General features: G+C 40.1%; 1 protein-coding gene across 1 annotated transcript in view; it reads left to right on the top strand.

The window, feature by feature from the left end:
- Positions 1-4,594: 4,594 nt before the first annotated feature.
- Positions 4,595-22,798, top strand: part of LOC125892183 (deoxynucleoside triphosphate triphosphohydrolase SAMHD1-like) — a 33,230-nt gene continuing 15,026 nt past the window's right edge. The window contains exons 1-13 of the mRNA XM_049581998.1: positions 4,595-4,746; positions 5,915-5,981; positions 6,181-6,250; positions 7,739-7,899; positions 8,125-8,240; positions 10,005-10,075; positions 12,131-12,280; positions 12,805-12,932; positions 13,128-13,236; positions 13,334-13,425; positions 13,569-13,684; positions 17,809-17,948; positions 20,707-20,743. Coding sequence (XP_049437955.1) covers positions 4,638-4,746; positions 5,915-5,981; positions 6,181-6,250; positions 7,739-7,899; positions 8,125-8,240; positions 10,005-10,075; positions 12,131-12,280; positions 12,805-12,932; positions 13,128-13,236; positions 13,334-13,425; positions 13,569-13,684; positions 17,809-17,948; positions 20,707-20,743 — 1,366 coding nt within the window. The 5' untranslated portion in view covers positions 4,595-4,637. The remainder of the gene's footprint in view (positions 4,747-5,914; positions 5,982-6,180; positions 6,251-7,738; positions 7,900-8,124; positions 8,241-10,004; positions 10,076-12,130; positions 12,281-12,804; positions 12,933-13,127; positions 13,237-13,333; positions 13,426-13,568; positions 13,685-17,808; positions 17,949-20,706; positions 20,744-22,798) is intronic.

Genomic DNA, 22,798 nt, shown 5'->3' with positions numbered 1-22,798 from the left:
GGCTGACACATAGAGACAAACAACCATTCACGCTCACATTCACACCTACGGACAATTTAGAGTCTCCAATTAACCTAGTCCCCAATCTGCATGTCTTTGGACTGTGGGAGGAAGCCGGAGTGCCCAGAGAGAACCCACGCTGACACGGGGAGAACATGCAAACTCCACACAGAAGGGCTCCCACGCCCGGGATCGAACCGGCAACCCTCTTGCTGTGAGGCGAGAGTGCTAACCACCACACCACCGTGCCGCCCAGGACCAAAGATTTCCCAGCAAAACATTTTGTTGTAACAAGATGATCGCCTATTAGTGGATATTCACAGTGTTTTACTTGCTTCACCACTGTAACAAAGAAAAGTAATTTTGTGATTTCGATTTAAGTTGTTGATTGTAGTTTAAACTTTATTGAACATGTGAAAATATTTCTAAGATATTATTCTGAAAAGTAAAACTTGCTTCCGGTATCTTGTTTGCTACTTACAGATAACTTGACGCAGCTTGCGCCTCCTCTGCTGGCACGCGGAGGGTGGAGCCAAATATAGTAGAGCGAATGAGGCCACAGTGTTGACGCCTTAACTCCGGATTACGTCCAGTGAGGACGGCATATGACCTCAAGTGCGTTTTGAAATGGTTTCTTCCTGTCCGCATATTGCAATTAAAGAATGGATAGGTGATTTTAAACACAGGAAATCAGGGAGAGACCTGCATTAACACCAGACCTAGCCTCACCTGTGAGATTTATACCTGAACATTTGGCAGTATTCATAATAATAATAAATCCAAAAAAAAGACATAAAGTTCCATTAAAAGCCAGGCTAAAAAGGTAGGACTTGAGTTTGCTTGTGAAAACATCAACACTCTTTGCGGCCCTCAGGTCATCAGGAGGAATGTTCATCGTGGACCATAGTTATGAAATGATGCCTCATTATGGTTGTTGTTCCAACTTTGGGGATGATTAAAAGGCCACTCTGAGAGGACCTGAGGGTGCTAGAGGGTTCATATGATAAAAGCAAATATAATAAGTAAGTAGGACCAAGACCATAAAGAGCTTTATGAACCAAAACAAGGATCTTAAAATCAGTTCTGAAGCTTGCAGGAAGCCGATGCAGGGCCTTTAAAATTGATTTAATGTGTGCTCTCTTGTGGCCCTCGTCAACGCACATGCAGCCGAGTTTTGTAAGAACTGTAACTGAGCAATGTTTTTCTTAGGAAGACCAGAAAGTAGAGTGTTACAGTAATCAATTCTGCAGGTAATAAAAGCATGCATCAGTGTCTCTGTCTGTGTTGGCCTGAGAGAGAGAAGCAGTTGTACTCTGGCAATGTTCTTAAGATGATTAAGTCTGGTTTTGGTTGTACCTCTAATATGTGGTTCAAAACTAAGGTTCGAATCAAACATAGCTCTAGGGTTTCTCACTTGTTGATAGGGATTTAGTGCTGCACTGCTGGGTAACTTCATCAATAAAAATACATAAAAATATTAGTTTATTATATTTTGTACTAATAATTTGACTCTGCGAAGACAAGCTGCCAAAATAAATGTGGTTGAGAAAAAGGTTGCCGACGAATTCTGCTATCAAAATGCAGTGAAGTATTAGCTGAAGTAAATTGGTAATACTCAAGTAAAGTACAGGTACCTCAAAAGTGTATTTAAACTTGAGTAAATGGACTTATGCTCATACTTTATACTGTGGTGAACCTGTTCCAACTGACCCTCTGTTTAAGTCAAGTTAATGTTTTATTAGTCAAAGTCACAATATACTCTATCATTATACTGCTGATTGGAAATAAGCGAAAATTCTGAAAGAAAAAACAAGTGATACCAGAGGTGGAGCTAGATGTTGTAAACATTCGAGGCTCAGCCAGTATTAGTGTCACCAAATGTCTCCCCTTCTTCCCTTCTCATGTTTTGTAAGGTCACAGGCACCTTTGACCACCAAATTCTAATCAGTTCATCGTTTAGTCCCAGTGGACGTTTGTGCCAAATTTAAGGCAATTCCCTCAGGACGTTGTGAAGATACTGTGTTCATGAGAATGGGGTGTAGCTACAGAGAGACAGAAGGACAACTCGTAAACATAATGCCTCTGGCCACGGCTAACACTGGTGTGGAGGCATAAAAAAACGAATACATACCTTGATGGGAATGTCTGTTTGGACACATCTGGTGAATTAAATACCAGACGAATTAGGGGAATAAATCTGACCCAACATGACCAAACAGTGATGATGTAATTTTTCGAGCGATATCAAAGGGAAAGCTCTCTAGTTTAAGTTTCACTCATCCTCTTCTGGCTATACTCCATCACACTATCTTTACATCAGAAATATCATATCTCACACCTATTATACTTAATGTAAAACACTTTCCAGTTCATCAGTACAATCTTATTTTTTTGTCACATCCTCATTCAAGTCCTTCTGTTTTATCTTTTTGACGAGTATTAATAAACACAAACATGTATAAACATGTCTACATTAAAGGTAGGATCTGGAGGATTTTCAAACAAACAAAATATAGACATATACAAATGAAATCCTGCTTAATCATCACCTATGGGCTTCTACTCATGTGTGGTGGTGAGCTCCTGCCCTTTAACTGTATTTTGATGTTTTTGTGAGCTTGAACCGCTTCTGGGTGGAGATTTCCCCAGCCAATGAGAGAGCGCAGGCGCCGTGCCCAAGTGTGTCCGAGCGTGCACCAGCGCGAGCCTTGCCTGAACCTTTTCTGTGAAGCCTTCTTCCGTACCTCCGGGCTCCATACACCCGGGAGAGTTGAGCCTGACAGGAGGGGCCAAATTTGAATGTGTGTTTACAAACAGCAACTGGAAAATCCTCCAGACCCTACCTTTAATGTGTACGCAGCATTTTAATGTTGTAGTTGAGGTGGAGCAAATTTTAACCACTTTATAGACTGTTGGGTGGTTGAATCTATAACAATGTATCACCTTTCTTTAAACTAACCATGTGTTTTGTTTGTAAAATCTCCACATGAAGCAGTAACTACAGCAGTCAGATCAACGAAGTGAAGTGACAGTATAAAGTAACGCAGAATGGGAACACTAAATTAAAGAACAAGTAGCTCAAAATGTGTACTTGGTGAGATTAGACTCCACCAAAGCAACATCCTCATGCCCAGGCGTCCTAAAAGATGGAATTTTATCCTGCGCACACAAGATAACATTGTGGTAAGTTAGAAGATAAAAAAAAGTGATGAAAAAAGATAAAGATGTATTATTTTGGGGGTCATTGAGGAGTCTGCAGCATCTTATCACTGCGGACAGTTACAGTTCAGCAGCATTGGACAGCTACTTTGAAAATGTTTCTAGTAAAGTTCAACACTCTTTACTGATCAATGGGTGACAAAGTAAAGTTAAGTTTCAGTTTTACTCATCATGAGATGGTTAAACCAGTTTTAAATGTATCATTCATTGAAAGTGTGTTGGCATGTGGCTCTGTAAACACTGCAGCATGTGACTCTTGTGTGACTGCTTGGCCCTATGTGCAGTGGCAGGTAAACACAGTGGAGGAGAAACTGAGCAGGACTGGCACCTGCTCTCTGTTACTGCAGCAGTGCATTTAATATACTGTGAGGGAACTAACTGGCTGTTGCTATCAGTTTTATCTGTACTTATTAGTATTGTTATGACCCAGGTCATTATTTTTTGAGTATTTTCCTTGTGTTGATCTGTGTGACCTTTAAGGTGTTCTCTCCTCCTGTCAGAGTGTGTGCATGTGTTGAAGCTTGATATGTTGTTGCGAGGCAGGTGGTGAATGCTGACTGGGCTGGCACATGAAGGTTGCTGACACCGGATTGGCCCACTTGGAGTCAGAGGGTTTTTAAACCTTGGCCTTTCTTGGGAGTGGGAAGAGTGGGGAGTCACACATCATGTTATGTCTGGGTTCCCCTAGACCGGGGATATAACAGTATGTACCCACAATGCAGTAAGGTCCAAACAAAAAGTTCTGTATTCTTTAAAGTTTTCGTTTTCATGCTCACCTTTTCTCTCCTGTGCGCTCTCTCAAAAATTCTAATAAGCTTCATCAGCAGGAAGATAACCAAATAAAGTGAAGACAAAACTGGGAGTGGTTTTTCCTGATATTGTTTTGGGTCATAAATAGGTGTGTCTAACTTTTTGTTCTGCCAGGTGCTTAATGATTTCATCAGCGTGTTTTTACAGTCATCCCTGTGTAGCTGTGGCTTTATGCTTGGGCTCGCTGGGCCTTACGCAAGAGCATTTTCCTATACTTATCCTGAGTCTCTTTTTCTTCTGTGAAATTTGCTCCTTTAAGTGCTCCAAATCCGATTCACATACAGCACATACAGCACCTTTAATCATTAGCACAATCAGTGTCCACACATTTCAATGTAGGGCTACCTCTGCTGTGTTTATGGGCAGGTATTGTTTCAGTTTTATTAGTCAGTGCTCTGAAATGTTTTTGTTGTGTAATGAATCACAAAAGGATTTTAATATGATGGGAGTGTCCAAACTGATAGGTGTGGTGAAGACGTAAAAGGCCGGCATTGTTTAAACCCTGTCATTGTGCAAGTCTGTCTTGATCAGCTGGATATACAACGTGGTATAACATTATTCATGTGACTATCCTGATATAGCCAGCGCTCGTCAGATCAACATCAGAAATGGCAAACACAGCTACGACAGAATTGAACTGTGATCAATGGGAAGTGGATCACACTTGTCAGTACCTACAAGTTGAAGGACACGAAGAATGGGTGGATAAATTCAAAGGTAGGTTTTCTGGTTTGGTAAAATAAGTTGATGACTAGTGTTCATCTCACTGCTGGCCTAAATAAGTTAGCTGTTGAGAACTGTTTTTACATAAAGAAATAATTTGGTGTTGTGCAGTGTGGTAGCAAATATCAAGGTCATTTGTCATGATACAGTAAGTACAATGTGATATGTAAAATATAAATACTCAGATGTTACCTGTTTCGGCCAGACTCACAGTAATTGAAGTGATAGAGTAAGTACAATGAGAAACACTACAGTAAAAAATGATAAGAATGTCTTTCTGGGGATGTGATGATGAAATAAGTGCTCAAATACAAAAAGGTCACAAAACAGATATTTATTTGTTACTGTAATACGATTTTCATCTGACTGTAAAACAAATGTTTTTTGGTGTATGGATTTTCTGTAAAGACTGTTGCCGTATTGTAGTATCATACTGTGGATGTATCAGATAATCATTGCATTGATACAATCTAGGTCATAGACAGACAAATGTGTGTGCGTCATAGAATGTGGCGGATGTTTGTCAATCAAATGAGCTCCAACTGGATTAAACTCACAACCCAGAGTCATACTGAATGTCTTTTTGGGGATGTAATGATGACACAAGTGCTCAAATACAAAACAGATATTTATTTGTTACTGTAATATGATAAAAATTTTCATCTGAATAAACTGACTGTAAAACAAATGTTTTTTGGTCGGCCTTCCTCTCCCTTCTCTGTGCTGCTCCATTTTTCTCTGACACAGCAGAAGTCACCTGAGGCCTTTGTAATGCTCTGGCACAGGATTGGTGTGTTTTGCTAATTGTGTTTGAGCAGGTGAGATGTGAGTCAGACCAGCTTGTAATAAGGGCGTGTTGTTTTACAGGCCAGATTTTTTCAGGTGAACAAAGTGTGCTAAATTATGCAAAATTTAAAAATCTCTATTTTTAATTGATGCTCTGTAAGAAATATTCATATGATGGCTGTGTGTATCATTTTGGTGAAAAAAAATCAGTTTAAAAAAAGAGAGAACATGATTTGAGTGCAGTGTTTCATTTTGACAGTGTTTTGACAAATGATTAACTCTTTTGTGTTTGGAGTTTTGAGAAAGTGAGCAATAGATTCAAAAAAATGTGTTTAAATGAATGGATAAAACTGTGACTGCTTCCTCTTTTACCTAGAACGTAAACTCACTGGTAAGTGGCTGCGGTTTCTCACAGTGGATCATCTGGAGGAGATGGGCGTAGCGTAAGTGTGTACTCCTGATAAACCAGTTGCAATGTCTAACAATGATAACAATCCTAAATGAAGTGCTTTTCCCTCTGAAGTGATTGCAGTAATTCAGTGCAACAACACTCACCCCACTGGATTTAGTTTGGTGTCACGCTTCAATTGTCTTTCTTTGACTCATTCCCTACTGTGCTCTTATGTATGTTCTTTTCCATAGAGATCTTGATGGCTGTCTGAATGTCCAGCGCAGTATCAGGAAGCTCTGGGAGTTGACAGAGCAAGGCAAGGTGATGCATTGTGTTTAAATGTACATGATACTTCATTTTCACGGCTGGAGAGAAAAGAGAAGCTAAACAGGGAAAAGCTCAAGAGATTATAAAGTAAACAGTGTAGAAGATGCCAGGGTCAGTGAATGAGCCAACACAATCACAAAGCCAAGATTGTTTATGTTTACTGTCTATTGTTGAGTCAGTATGAAACTAGAGAATTTCACAAACTATTCTGATGGGCGCCTGCTACCACTGCCGAGTACTAAGTACATACACATTCACTATATGAACAGCCTACTGCAAGTATTGCATACTACATATACTACAGGCACTGAGCACTATGTGTGTTTCTTATTGTATGTATTTACAATATGTTACAATATGTATTTAACATTAAAAATCCCAAAGGTAGCAACATTAGTATGAGTGGTAAAGGCTGTAGTGGTAGGTAATACACGGAAAACAAGATTCTACTGCTGTCATCTCTGAGACACGCACACACACCGACATGTCTGCGAGTTTGTGTGTCTTGTGGTCATTGCTATGGTAACTAATGAGGGACACCTGGAGCAGTGGAGCGTACATGGGAGTGAATGAGAAAAAAACTGGCTCTCCCTTTGCTTGGAAGCTCAGTGAGCCAAATGTGTAAGTGTGTGTGATTCCATTGTCACATTTCTGCAACCACCACAAAATTTCCTACGTTTTGATGTATAATTTGTGTATGTAGAGTGAAAATTGTGGCAGTGAGAGCAATTTGTTCATAGATTTTTAAGCTCTTCCAGCTCCTCCACACTCTGGCGATGATGTCACCACTCCATCTCTGTCCCATAGACACCCATTATAAAATCTGAAACGTCTGAAAAACATCATGAAATGTAAAATGCAATTTCTTAAAAACCATACTAGATATCAAAATCTAATTTAGCCCAGTAAAGTCCAGAGTCTCATGAGCCGTACAAACTTTGAATCACTGTTCTATGTCAAAGTATAGCAGTTTGGTGTGGTCTCAAAGAGGTGTGATTTTAACCCCTTTCACGTGTTTTTTTCAACAATCTCCCATTCATTAAAAATATTTTACGTTGGTTTTTGTGATTTTCATAATGACTGCTTGGCAAATCTCTGAGAAATGTCGTAGCACACCATTTTTGATGTATTTTTTGCCTTTGTGTTGACAATGCTGCGGGAGTAGTAGCAGTTCAAAAATGTGACAGAAGTTGAAGAAGAAGAATAAACACAACGGATCATATATAGTAGCCTTGCTGTCGCACAGCAGGCACCCTCAATAAAGGAAAACTAGTTCACTAACTGTACCTCTACTGGTATCTCCTGGGTCATAGATAAACTAGGTGTGTCCCATTTTTATTTTATTCTATCACATGCTCAGTGATCCTGTCAGGGTGTTGTTCAGCCATTCCTCTGTAGCTTTGGCTTCATGTTTGCTTCTGGTTTTACTGGTACTCTTGTAAACATAACGGGACTTGGTTTCTGTTCTATGTGCTGTGCCAGGTGTTTAATGATCCCATCCACGGGCATATGGAGTTACACCCACTGCTCGTCAAATTCATTGACACACCTCAGTTCCAGAGACTACGAAACATCAAGCAGCTTGGAGGGGCTTACTTTGTTTACCCTGGAGCATCCCACAACCGCTTTGAACACTCTATTGGGTAGGTCCGCATATTATCAGATAGATACAGTTTTGTGTCCCGAGGAAATCACAATCCAAAGCAGGAAGAAAAGCACCTAATATAACTGATACAACCAAAGCAAACACACTGTATACCTTAGTATAGGTATAGTAAAAGTTGATGTTTCCAGTTTTGCAGCAGGATACTCGTGTGGTAATTGTGTAACCTGTTTTTTGTTGTTGTGTTCTGTATGTGGGGATAAAGGGTGGGGCACCTAGCAGGAGAACTTGTAAAAGCTCTGAGTACAAGGCAGCCAGAACTCCTCATCACTGCAAGAGACATCCTTTGTGTGCAGATTGCTGGTCTTTGCCATGACCTGGGTGAGTGACACACTCTTTTTCACTATTACATGTAACAGGTTTTAAATAGTATTTGCTGGGTGTGAATAAGAGCGGAAATGAAAGTGTAACTATTTTACAAAATGTCACATAAAAGCCAGTGTTGACCTAATGGTCAGGGGTATGGCAGGCATTACAGTTTTTCTCGATTGCTAAGACACATTTCTGGAAAGCTGCTCTCATTTTCTCTAAACTGTGAACACAAAACCCAATTTTCAAGCTACATTCACAAAACCTCGGACTCTTCTTGCAAAACCAAACTTTCACCTCAAAACAGTTCAATCTGTGCTCAAAACTGAACTATGTTGTCAAATCGTGCCCCGAGTCAATCAAAATTAAAAACACTACTGAGCAGTCACTAAACACTACATAGAAAAATAGAAAACACAATGCTCAGGACATGAAGCTGTAGAAATAAATGTTTATTGTAGGCTAAATGCATGTTGCAAAACAAAAAACCTGTGCATTTAGCACTTGTACATGGTAAAAAAAAAAAAAAAAAGTACAAAAAACAGAAATCCTGTGCACAAGTGCTTTAAGTGGCTTGCAGGAGATTTACCCTGGTGAAAAGTTAGCGTTCATATACCTTCCACCGCCATGAGGAGAAGAATTCTTCAATGGGGTTCAGGAAAGGGGAGTACGGTGGAAGGCAAAGATTGATAAAACCTTGGCTCATATTGAACCACTCGCTAACCTGGAGGGCTCTGTGAAAACTCACATTGTCCCAAACAACAACATAGATGGGATGCTCCTAACCAATGCTCTCTGAACTGGCTTATATATGTTCCCTCACATCATTAGCCACAAGTGTGATCAATTTTGAGTTGTTGTGTTCAACCGGTGACACCTGTGCTTTCATTGTGTTTGACTTTTGCCACCTGTGCTCACCATTATGCAACACAGGTGCATTACAATGAAAATGTGTTGGCAAGTTGTGTCTAAACAGATGAAAAGTGCTTATGGTTTTGCCAAAAGAGTGACCGATTCAATCAGTGGGTTCAGGCAACTGAGCATTTGGTTCAGACAATAGGGTTTAGTGTTTTAGCAATTGAGAAAAACTGTAACAACTGAAGGCTGGTCTCTAATGAAGGCAGACATTAAAAACAATGTCTCACGTGAAAATGTACAATGTTTGTTTCTTTTCTTAACAAAACTATTGTTTTCATTTCAGTGTTGAGCTAAACTCAACAGTTCCTGTAGGTCATTCAGATTAACTGTCTATCAGGAGAGGTGAAAGATTGTGCCCTTTGATCAAGTGGGAGAGCATTTACTGTGAAATATTTGCAGCAAGTACACAATTGTTTAAATGTACAGCAGCATTTTCAGACAGTCTCTCCTGGAAGGCAGTTATAGTGTTGGCACACATTTGTAGCTACACCAGAAAGTTTTTTTTTTTTGTTTTTTTAAAAAGTCACTTTAAATCATCATAAACAGATGTGCTCAAATTTTTCTAGAAATTCTTAAATTGATATTAGTGCTGAATTTGGATGGAAACTAATGTTTTATAGACACACAGTGGAACTGTGTGTATAGCATGACTACTGGTATGTTGTTGCTTTAAAGAAAATAAACAAACAATAATAACAGTAATTTGCAGCAGATTACAAAACATAATTTTATAATATCATCAGTATCAGTAAAGGCCTGTCTCTAATACTAGCCTAAAATAAAACAGGCCTGATAAGATACACTCACAAATGTTTCACTTCACAGTTTGACTTATTTTATGGTATCTCCCATATCTAGGACATGGACCCTTTTCCCATCTGTATGATGGGATGTTCATCCCCAAGGCACGTCCAGGACATAAGTGGAGGGTGAGAAACTGTTATTTCTGTTGTCCCTGACATATGCCATGATATGAAATACTGTAAAACTTCCATTAAAAGCCTTGTCTCAATTAAACACCCAGTCCCTTTCACTAGCCCAGTGTGGCTACACATTTTGCTAAAGAAACACCTGTCTCAATCAGACGCCTGGTCTGGTTTTCAAGCAGTTCATGTGCCTTTATAGAAGTTCTTCAGATGTATAAAACCAGGCTGTTGGCGACCTCAAATCATGTGTCCATTCCTCTATTACTCTGTAAGATATTCATATTCTTTTAGTCTGTAAGGGTCCTCACATCAAAAGAATCCAAAAGAATCCTAGTTGTAAATATTGTTTTGCAGGATAAAGTGGTGTTGTGTTGGTGTGCTGGGTGCCGTAACACTCTCTCTCTCTCTCTCTCTCTCTCTCTCTCTCTCTCTCTCTCTCTCTCTCTCTCTCTCTCTCTCTGATGGGCTATCTATCCGACCTAAATCGAATGAATGATTCATAATTGAGCCCTAAGGTTTAAACAAGTAATATTCATATTGGTTTACATAAACTGTTTGATTGTATTTCCCATCTTTGCTGAGCAACAGTTCAACATTCCTTTCAACAGTGAAAGGAATTAAAGGCCTGTCCCATATAGACGCCTGTTGATGTCAGTGATTTAAGCAATTAGTAGCACGGGCTATTAATTGAAGTTTTGCAGTGATAACCACTGAAATCATCGTACATAGGTGAGTCAGGCTCAATGAGGAGAGGGGAGAGCGATTCTTGGTCTCTGCTGCTGATATTTTAGTGTGGGGCAGCGTGGTTCTTTCAGCCAGACAAACCTAAAGGTCAACACGGCACAGGCTTGAGAGGTTATAAGTCTTTCCTGTTTCAATACTCCATCTGTTACAATCAACAAGGTGAACCCAAGCACAGAACACACAGACTCAGGAAGAAAGTGATACTTACATCTCTATGAACAGATGTTCCTTTACCCAAGTTTGGACCTATTATGTAATATATAATGTGTGCAATTAAATAAGGAATCCATCAGCTGTGTAATTCTGGGCTCATACTCATGTTTAAAATATCAATTTAAAATAATATTAATTATGAAAAAATAACCAAACAGTTCAGTCCTTCATTATGCTATCTTTGAATGAGCACAAATGTATTTATACAAATGTATGAAAGAACCTTTAAAATAACATTCTTTCATGTGAAAAACTTTTTTGAAATAACTGCTTCAAAAGCCTTTTTATTATATTTCATAAATTCTCTCTCGAATATCTGTTTCATGTTGGATACATCAACAAATTTCTCCTTCAAACAACTGCATTTATTCAAGTTTCTCACCAAACGCTACATTTTACAAGATCACATTTGAACACCTCATGAGAACAACCTTTGCCCAGTACTCATTTTACTGAAAAGAGCTTGAACACCTCATAATGTGATTAATACGTTAACTAATTCTCCTCCTGCTGATGTCAAACAATTGTTCACAATGTGGCAAACAATTGTTCACAATGTGGCATTGTCAAGGAAACAATATGGTGTGTCCCCTGACGTGTTGATGGTTACTTTACTTTGTCCTTTCATCCAGACATCGTCCCGAGGAAGATCTCTGTTCATCCCAAACATGTTTTCTATTGTCACTGTTGATGTGGTACAATAGGAAAACATCGGCCACTACCATCGGCGGATGTCATCTTATTTGCTAATAGGCCAATGGCAGTCAGCAAGGCTATTAATAGGTGCATCCTGAAATTAAATGACATCAACATGACATATTTAACAATGGAACAACAACAACAATGAAAATTAATTATTGGTGCTGTAATAAATGTCAGCAGTATAATGTAAATGTCAAACCTTGGTATAATGAACCCACACAAAACATTTGTAAAACATGAAATTGAGAGTCTCTGTTGTTGTTTTACACACCAATACCCATCACTGAGCATCTATCTATCTATCTATCTATCTATCTATCTATCTATCTATCTATCTATCTATCTATCTATATTTTTGCTATTAATTCTCATATATTGATGAATCTATGTATCTTGCAGCATGAGGACGCCTCTGTAAAGATGTTTGACCACCTAGTGAAATGTAATGGCCTAGAGGAGGAGATGAAGAGGTACGGCCTGGTGCTGCCTGATGACCTGACCTTCATCAAAGAGATGATTGTTGGACTGGACACAGAGACAGTTGATGAGGTTTGTTCTGAATTGCATACTTAATCTTTTTACTTCTAGTAGGTGCTGCAGCTGCTCTTAAAAAGTACATACTGTTGCATGTAGTATGAACACAGTCGGGACATACTACTTTCTCATAACATTACGCCCTGAACTTTGACCGTCTTGCTTTTATATCTGTTACCATAGAGATAAACAAACGCCACTCACCAAGTTCACCAGAAATGGAGCTCAACCCGCTCTGCTGTTGTTACTTTGAAATGTGTGTCATTGAATTCAAAAGTTATGACTGCACAGATTGTAGATTCTAACATATTATATTTGCAACAGTGAAATCACATCTGCAGTTCTCTTCAACTGTTATTTCCATCGTTATGTCCAATTGTTGTTTCTAATATTGATGATTATTTTGTTTACTTCAACAATTAAAGTTCCTGTTATTCCTGTTCCACTGGTCATACTCAAATGCACTGTCATCCCTTATTGGTACTCTGACAGCTGTCTATCAACTGTCAAACAGGTGTCAATTAACTGCAATCATTCAGTATCATTATTGCTACAGCAGCCAGTGTCTAATGCCACCAATGTGTCCACAGGAAAAGTCCTTCCTCTATGAAATTGTGGCCAACAAAAGAAATGGCATTGATGTGGACAAGTTTGACTACCTTTCCAGGTGAGGCTTGCTGAATAGGCACTGTAGAACAATTCACTATGTAATGCAAAGTGGTGAACTAGGGTGCATTATTTACTCTGCACAATTACAATATTGTGCTTGTTTCAACAACATGGAGCAATCTCCAGGGTGCTTTGATTAGTTTAACATAAAAAGCCTATTTTCTTCACACATTTCTTTACTGTCTCCTCTCAGGGACTGCTACCACCTGGGCATCCGGAACAACTTTGACCATCTTCGCTTCCTAAAGTTTGCCAGGGTGTGTGAGGTGGACGGGCAGAAGCACATCTGCACGAGAGACAAGGTGCTGACTTTGCTATATCTGCTCTTTCAATGGCTTTTGAAGCAGCAATCTGTTTAGATGATTAGTTGTAACTAAAATACACATAATTCTTTAACAGGAGGTGATCAATCTGTATGACTTGTTCCACACAAGGAATGGTCTCCACAAAAGAGCCTGTCAGCATAGAGTTCACTCTATCATAGAGAACATGTAAGTACTGACCCTTCTCAGGTTGGGACTCTAACAACATTTTGCTTTGTCTGCTGTCTGATGCCGATGATTTAATTTGCTTTACAATTCACTCTCTTGTATAATATACATTAGTTGATCACATATTGTATATGATTATCCAGGATTGCAGAGGCCTTTGTAAAAGCAGACGAGCACATCCAGATTGAAGGATCGGGAGGGGAGATGTTCACTCTCTCCACAGCCATAGATGACATGGAGGCCTTCACCAAGTTGACAGGTCTGTAGCTACCACTGTGTGCTGTAAGCTTGTGTTTAAACATTAATACAGAGGGAAAAATGGGTGGTATACTATGGGGTGCCATTTTACTCAATATTAAATAAATACATAAATAAAGAAATCTGCCTATGAAATAAATATGTATGGCTATAAAACACATCCTGAAAAACACAACTTAGGCAATAAATATATCAATGAATGTAAATGTAAATATCAATAAATAATATATGCTTTTATCTTTACATAAGTCATTTTTAAAAAGGCTACTTCTTAAAATTTATAATTGGAACTTTTATTTTATAATGCCAAATTTATTTATTTTTTACTGGACTTTTACTTCATAATGCAAGAGAACCAGAGCTACCTTGTACACTCAGTTAGCGCTAGCAAGCTAACTCTTATCTCATTTTTAAAAGACAGGAATCAAAGTTTGCTGATCAGGAGGGGAGTCTGGGTGAATTAGCTGATATTTTCTACTCAGAAAACGTTTTTGCTACATTAACTATCTCGCAATTCATCTGCATTAGCATGCAAACTAATGTTAGCTAACGTTAGCCAGCTAAAACCACAGTATCACCTGCCTTGCATACGCTCTAGTAGAAAGCATAGAGTCTATGCTTCCTACAAACCAAGAGCAGAGCTGTCAACTGTCATGCTATCAGCACGTCATGTAAATGAAATTCTGACTGATTTCACAAACTCTCACGCTATATTTCTCACGCTGTCAAAAATAATACTGATCAACATTCTGCTCCAGAACCTTAGCTTGCTATTTTTTTGCAGGGGGTAATATCAGTTTGCATATATCGGTAGTTGTGCCTGGCAGAGAAGAAGTTCAATTTTACAGACTGTATCGCACCGGCGAGGTTCTCCAACAGAGCAGCTGTCATTAGTCATAGTCAGGAACTACTGTTTAGAATGTTTAGTCGTGTTATCTTTAGTCAGTGTAAAGTTAGTAGTGAATTTAAGTGAAGAACTTTTGAAAGAAACTTTTCATGGCCTACATTTTAAGACCTCATGACCATTTCAAGTTCTAACTGGTTACAGCAGTGACACAATTTAAAAGGTTTAACTTCAGGATTCCTGCATATAGCCTGCCCTCTCTAGCTTCTTCCAAATTTACCAAAAAGGTTTTTTTTGACAGACCAAACATTTTGACCATGTCTGTGATCTGATGTTTTCATCCCTAGAATGGTAGCGACGCTAAAAAGGTCCCCAGTAGATTGCGGCCCGCCCAACTCCCTTCAAATCTTACTCCAAGGTTTTCTGAAAAGTTGACAGCTCTGTAAGAGCAATGCAGTCTATGCCATAGATTGTCTAAAATAATGGACGTAGCTACTGTGACATCACCCATTGGTTTGAGAACTGTCATATACTGAGGCCTGGAGTTCAGCAGTCCATTTCATTGCATTCCCTTGGCTGTTTACACGCAGGTCTCTCTCAGTCTCCATCCTCACGTTGTGTCGGTGTCTGTCTTGTTTTGCACAATTTCAATTATTCCAGACAATGATGTGCTGTAACATCAAGCATTTATCAACAGGCTGATGACATACAAGCTAAAGGTTGATGCAGGAAGGCGAACTTCATACAAACTGTGACTGCGTGACACGGTATTAAAAGGTTAAACTCTGGACCAATCACAATCAAACATCTCTCAGAAACCAATAGGGACACTTGGTATTATCTTACAATTTCAACGTGACAGTGAACACATCTTACCTACAGATGCTATGACAATATTGGGGGGTCGCTGCTGCTGCTCATTGTATGTGTGCATGTTATGCACTTTGACTGATTAATTATCAATGGTCATTTAAATTTTTGTGTCATAGTTGTTATGAAGACACTCCATTTGAAGCTCAGGTTGTTTTGTTTACATTTTTGCCGTGTCACCACGACTAGAAATGCAACAGTATAGCAAGTATCTTAACTATCATCATTCATATTTGAAGGATCTACAAATCATATTTAGCCACAAAATAAGCCTGAAAAGTTAGAGAGGAAGCACAGAGAGTTGTTGCCAGGGAGACGATACGCAGTCTCATGTAGTTGCATTGGCATAAACTGGCAGGTTTTCAGAATGTTGCAGACCATTGCATTGCAAGTAGTTCTAAGTTTCAGCCTGTCTCTTTGCAAATTTGTGCATGAGGGCTATGTGTGAACAGTTCAGAGACTCGTGCTGAGAGGCTCATTGACGCATTCCTTATATCTTGCAGACTAAAGCACAATCACACAGAACCGCATGCCGCTGGTAAAAAAAAACCAAAAAACGCTTACTGTGCCTTTTTATTGTTGCCAGGCAACCACCTCATCATCCCCTTATCCTAATCTTCATGTGCAATCAATCTAGCATTTTTCAATTTTATGTACTTCACAGTAATATGTAGCTAGTTACTAAAATGGACAGGTGGAGGGTACTTGCTGTAGCTCTGGTTGAGGGTGAGAGGCTGTCTGTAAATAGTCTGTTGGGCACAGGGAAATAGAGATCAGTGTGGGTACATGAGACCCTGAAAAAAGAGGGTGGATCATGGGGAGTACGACCAGTTGGCCCGGGAGCTTTGCCTCAATGATGGCCGTTTCCAGATGTATTTCAGGATGACTCTGGGGCAGTTTGTCCATCATCGTCGTGCCTAGCATATCAAAAATGAATACTGATCACAGCGAGTGCAGTGGTCCTGCCGAGCGACCAAGCACCACCAGTTTCACCTCCATTGTTTACCAACTGTAAACTTGTTGTGACCACAACAGAAGGCCCATGTCCTAAATAATCCCATTGGACAATAGAAAAAAAGCAGAGATGACATGGCGTGTTTTTCTGCTCTGAGCTGAAGTTATTTCACCTCGAGGAGTTCAGAGCACTCAGGCAAAAACCGCCAGGCACCTAGAGCACAAAAACACGAGGCACATAGCAATAAAAAAACAGTGAGCAAAAGCTTCATCCTCATTACATACAATTACAAAAAGATGCTGCTAAAATTCTTTCTGTGTGATCGCAGTCTAATTATCAGGAGCAGTTTGGGAGTCCAGATACTGTAGAAACACGTTGTGACCCAGTTGTCACTGGCTGATAGTTGTTGCCTGGAGGAATTAACTGACATTATCCAACAAGTACAGCAAGTTACTAATACCAATGATCGCAAGACTGTGACAACGGCCATCCTTAAAGCTCTCTCACTGTGTGATGTAGGACCATGGTTTTAGAGCCACGATCAAAGATATCGCCACAACAGCCCAAAATCACACAGTGTCCTACTGGACGTAACAATTGACAGACATGCAATAAGACACCAGTATTTACACATATTTTACTGTAAACTGTCTCTGATTGTCTCGTCTTGCCTCTGTTCTGTTCATTGAAGATACAAAATTACAACACTGCCATCTTGGGGCTTAAGACCCCGGCCAGGCGATGCATGAACCAACGCATTGCTGTTGAAGAGGTGTGAGAATTGTTTGGGCAGCATGAGAGCATGAGAGTGAGGGTGAAAGTGTGTGTCACACACCATAAGCATGCAAATTGGCAACCCTGCAGTGGACCGACTACAATAGAAAGCATTTTATATTCTTGGCCATAAGCAGTTTAGTTATAGTATTGGGCTTGTGTGGTAAGCTGTCTTTTTTTTTCTTTAAATCTTCATAATTTTCTGTCATTTCACTGAGGTATATGTTATATGATAGTATTTGTGTGTGATGCCTGTGGCACTACAGGAAAAATGCAAGATCATAACATAACCCTGTGTGGATGCCTAGACATACTTGAATAAGCAAGACAGAGATTAGATTTGAGATTTGTTTCTATTTTCAAACACTATGTTTTTACTATTAATGTCACCAGAAACAAGCTATTAGGTTGATGACTAACATGTGTGTTTAATAAACCGACTAACATTCTCTAGTGAAACATGTTTGGCTGTAAAAATCATGTAAATGTCATCAAATCCAATAAAGAGCAGGGCAGAGAAGTAAGGCTATTCTGAATAGCATTGTTTGGGCTGTAGAGATTCAGTAGTAATCAACAGTGAATATTTCAAGCTTTGGTGCTAAACATAAATGATCTTGTGATCTTTCCTTTTTTTTTTTGGTTTGCTCTTACTCACCTGTCATCCACTCTGTTTTTCCTGTAGATCGTGTGTTTGAACAAATACTCAACTCTTACTCCCCAACGATGGCTGAGGCTAGGCAGATTCTCACCAAGACCATCTCTGAAAACCTCTCAGAAATTCTGACAGCAATAAAATCTGAGGAACCAAGCAAGCCCACTAAGGTGTGCACTTTTGTCTTTATGTGCCGATAGAATCACACTTCTGTTTGACATGTTATCTATTTCACTGTAGCTATGAGAACACCAAAAACTGACTGTTAAGAGCAGATTTTGACCCCCTTTACACCTTGCATTAGATGCATCTCATGTCCAGATAGTATCTAGATATGATTTAACCTGATTAAAGTGATTTACATTTGATATTAGCATGTGTCTCCACTGTCCACACTGAGGTCCGATTGAATTCTAATTGCTCTGTCCAGCTCAAACAACCGAACCAAACCAAACGGGCCCATGAGTGCAGAGGGTGGGTGCTGAGGGTGCTGCAGCACCCCCTATTGACAGGAGGTGGAACAATACAGCCCGTAAATCATTGGCTATTTTACCATAATGAATAGGCTGTTTGAACACTGACACTGAAAATTTAAACAGGATATGATATGGTCAGAAAATATTTGGGGAAAAATCTGTTTAAAATGTGCCAATTTAATTAATTCCTCTTATCTAATGTGACAACTTCATCATGTCAGGTCAAAGTGCAAAGGTCAGGGTCATCCAGGGGTCAGCTAAACTTGGAAGGGTTTGCAGATTCTGAAGCTTATTATGAATGTAGTAGAGAACAGAGCTAATCAATAGTGCGGAAAGGCTGAGAAAGACCAAATTGCCAGGACAGTTTTGAAGCTGCTTTTTCGATCCATAAAATATCTTGGACAAGAGGGACTTCCACTGCGGGGGCAAAGCCATCGGGACAAAGTTTTAAGGCAGCCAATGACGGTGCTGAAGATAAGCGGGCATATGATTTGCTTAGAGGATGTGGGTGGCTTCAGCTATGAGACAACTGGATGTCCAGCACCACTCAAAATTAAAGGGGTCTTCAAAAAGTGTGACTTTGAGAAACACCCAATATATCCATTTAGGAAGCACAAGTGATTGTGAATCAGTGTCACCTGCTTTGGTGCACATGAAAGTGGCAACAGGTGTGACAGTTGCTCTCTCCTTCTCCTTCCTGACTGATTCTTCTCTAGTTTGTGTTCTGCTAGTGTCCTTGTCACCACTGGTAGCATGAGGTGGTACCTGCAGCCCAATCAGATTGCACAGGTAGTCCAGCTCCTCCAGGATGGCACATCCACGTGTGCAGCTGCAAGACGTTTGCTGTGTCTCCCAGCACAGTCTCAAGAGCAAAGAGGAGATACCAGGAGACTGGCCGTTACACGAGGAGAGCTGGACAGGGCTGTAGAAGGGCATCAACCCAGCTGCAGGACCAGTATCTGCTCCTTTGTGCAAGGAGGAACAGGAGGAGCACTGCCTGAGCCCTACAAGATGACCTCCAGCAGGCTACTGGTGAGCATGTTTCTGATCAACACGTACGCCCTGCCAGTCATCAGATACCCCACTGGTATAATAAGCTGGCCAAAGGAGGAGATAGAGGCCACTGATATCAAGACAAGGAAGCCTCTCACAATGTATGGAGGGTTTCATCACAAGTCCAGCACCCTGAGACTGTGCACTAAGCAGAACGAGGGAGGCTGAGGACTCATGAGTGTCGAAGCCACTGTCCAGGACAAAAAAACCAAGATCCAGGAATACATCAGGAAGATGGCCCCCAAAGATGAACTGCTAAGTGAATACCTCAGGCAGCAGAAACTCAAGGATGAACCATCATGAAAGGACGAGCCCTTTCACGGCATGTACCGCCGACAGCCACACCAGATAGGACCCCAGGTGCAGGCTGTGCAAAGATGCTCCTGGCATAGTTCAGCACATTTTTCTCTGGTCCATAGTTTTTTCTTTGTTATATATGTCAGAGACAGTCAGGAAGGCACCAGTGAGGTTGACAAGGATGAAACAGACCTACCTGATTAAAAAGGCAGTAATTAACAGGACTGATTTACTACAGATGAGGGAGACACTCCAGTAGTGTTAGCATCTGATAAGAGAAAGACCACCATGCGCCCCACAGCTTCAGCGTCAGGTCATAGAAAGCTGCTGGATGTAATGCTTATTATGTGGTTAAGTGCACATTGCTTGTTTCTGTGTTTTTTTTAATTTAACATTGCCTCTATGGGAGTTGTGCCTGGATTCCAAAATCATAACATCAAACGTCACATAGACTACCCTACATATACACTAAGCTAGCATTTTTTTTTTAAAACACAGTATTTCTGTGTGAAAATGACTTGTGTCCACACATTTGCTATTTGTTTTCATAGAGACCTCTGCCCACAGTGAAACTGTAACAAAACAAACAGCTAAATGACTTCATCCTCTTTTTAGTTGGCAAACAACCAAACTGCACATCACAGGCAACATCTGGTAAGGTGTGGGACAGAAACCAGGCCTGACAAGTCATTATTTTATGGTTGAAACATTGTCTGATGAAATCAAGATGATAAAGTTGTCCTGTGAACTTCCATACAGCCCCCGCCTGTGACTGGGCTACAGACACAGCTGGTTACTCTGCAGAGTGCCAGCCCATTGAACCTGCTTTCAGTTACCTCCTGCCTCCTGTGACAACCTATTTTAATACAGTCAATACAGCTGCTGTCATCTACATATGTATCTGGTGTTATAATGTTTATACATGAAGGAAAAGCTTGTTTTGCAGTCAGAAAAACTGTGTAGTAGTGTGGACAGAGAGCTGAAACCAAGAAACAAAGATGCGTTTTTTTTTTTTTTTTTTTACTGTTGTCAAGATCAAATAAATCTCAAATCTTTTGTCCCTCCCACTTCTCACGCTTTTTCTTCCCTTTCTCTGGAGCAGATTGATCGTTGGAGAAAGGAGTTGGCTGAACTGGATGGTAACAAAATCCTCCCACCTGCACCTCTAAATCACACTGATAAACATGCGATATCTTGTAGATTTGATTTGTACAGAAATCAAAGTCTAAAAATGACAAGTTTCAGTTTTACAAGTGGCGGCAATGATGCACTTACAAAGGCAGGGAAGTAGAGGACTGCAAGCTGGTAAACAGGGACGTACACAATGCAGGTTTAAACTTTTAAGAAAAGGTGGATTTGGCACATCTGTGAGAGCACATGGATACACACAGTGAGTTTTTGATAACACTGAATGTAAACAGAACTTTTGTTTGTTTACAATGAAACTCCACAGGGCACCTGGGACTATGTAGTTGAGAGCAAGAGCAGAGCAGTCCTCGCCAAAGGTGGAATGCTGTGAGCTAGAGTGGCGAGAGCTCTAAAAATCGTCTAAAACTTTTGTCTTTAACTCGCTGCCATGGCCACAATTTTCACTGTACAGACACAATTTATACCACAAAATGTAAGAAAATTTGTCCTGGTTACAGATATGTTGACATGGAATCTCTCACATGTACACATTTTTGCTGAGTGGCTCCAAAGCGAAGGGAGCGCCGATTTTTTTCTCATTCACTCCCATGTAAACTCAGAGGAGAAATTTCTGGAAACAGCTTAGGTGCAACACATTTTAAACTCGCTCCTCTGACCACATTTTTGACTCTAGAAATATAAAACACGACACGTGCGTTCACGAGACGTGGCTGTCTCTCACAATCACTTTATTTTCTTGATTGGACCAACGGTTTGGGTATGGGAAGGACTTGTTCGAGGAGTTCAAACCCATTATAAACAGCCTTTGTTGACCTGCTCTCATGAGCTCTCTGTGTGCCCTCACGTGCAGGCAAGTCATTAAGCGCCATGACAACGGGTGCACACACAGACATGCACACACGGCTCTCTCTGTCTGTGTGTCTCACAATCTTTAAAGGACAGATTACAGCAGCAGAAACTTCATTTGAAACAGCAAATACACATTATTAACCCCTAAAGTGCCAAAATGGGCTCTCTAGCGCCACCTAGGTGCACTAAAATGGCCACTGCAGCCCGTAGGAATGTCGCATCAAGATCAAACCAAAACTGGTGTGTTTGACTTACAAATCACGCATTGACACCCATGACCTAATTCCAACAGGAAGTGAGCTATTTGCCCTTTCAAAGTAAGATTTCGCCTCAAACATGCTCTTAAAAAAACATCTCCTCCTACACCGTTTATTGTATCGGCTTTAAAGACGCACACATGCCACCTCAACTGCTACTAAACAGATCTTCTGTATAACTTTATCTCTCTCATCATCACATTATTTTCATGATTGGACTAACGGTTTGGGAAGGGGAAGAACTTCTTCGAGGAGTTAAATCTCCACTAAAACAGGTCTCTCTGTGTTCTGTCCGTCTATGTTCTTCTGCCAGGTGCACCTACTTCATCACCATGGCAACTGCTGTCACACACAAACTCACAGAAACATGATGTCTTAATGTGTCTTAATCTTACATGCGGACATGACAGGGGCACAATCTTCATTTTAACCCTTTAGGTGCCAGAGTTTATTGAGGAAAATATTCCATTTTCATTTCAACATTTCAAAAGACTGTGGCTTCAAAGTGGTGAGAGATAAAGGCATACTGTAAATGAGAAAACTATTCATCATGACCCAAAGTTTGTCATGTGAGTAAATTAACTCATCTAATTTGCATATTGTGATGTCACTAGGCGGCGGCCATATTTGATTTCATACATCTCAGTAAAACAACATTTTGAACATATTTACACAGTAGATTTGTTTTGTGCTGTTTTTGATGTCTCTTCCTCAAAATAAAGGAAGAGGAATCTGATGGGAAGAAATTCGCTCATCTGATTTGCATATTGTGACATCACTTCTACATACCTACAGCTACAGAAAGCATTCAAACATCAAAACGTTCAGCTCTGTAAGGATTTTCTGATGTTTGTGGCAATATGTTTGATATTTCTAAATAATTCACAGTGACAACATAAGCTGGGGGCCGAAACAGGCGCGAGTGCGAGGTCCCGCCCA

The sequence above is a fragment of the Epinephelus fuscoguttatus genome, linkage group LG7, assembly GCF_011397635.1.
Source record: "Epinephelus fuscoguttatus linkage group LG7, E.fuscoguttatus.final_Chr_v1".
NCBI classification, from domain to species: Eukaryota; Metazoa; Chordata; class Actinopteri; order Perciformes; family Serranidae; genus Epinephelus; species Epinephelus fuscoguttatus.
The sequence above is the reverse complement of the archived record's forward strand: the minus strand, read 5'-3'. Positions and strand labels throughout refer to the sequence as shown.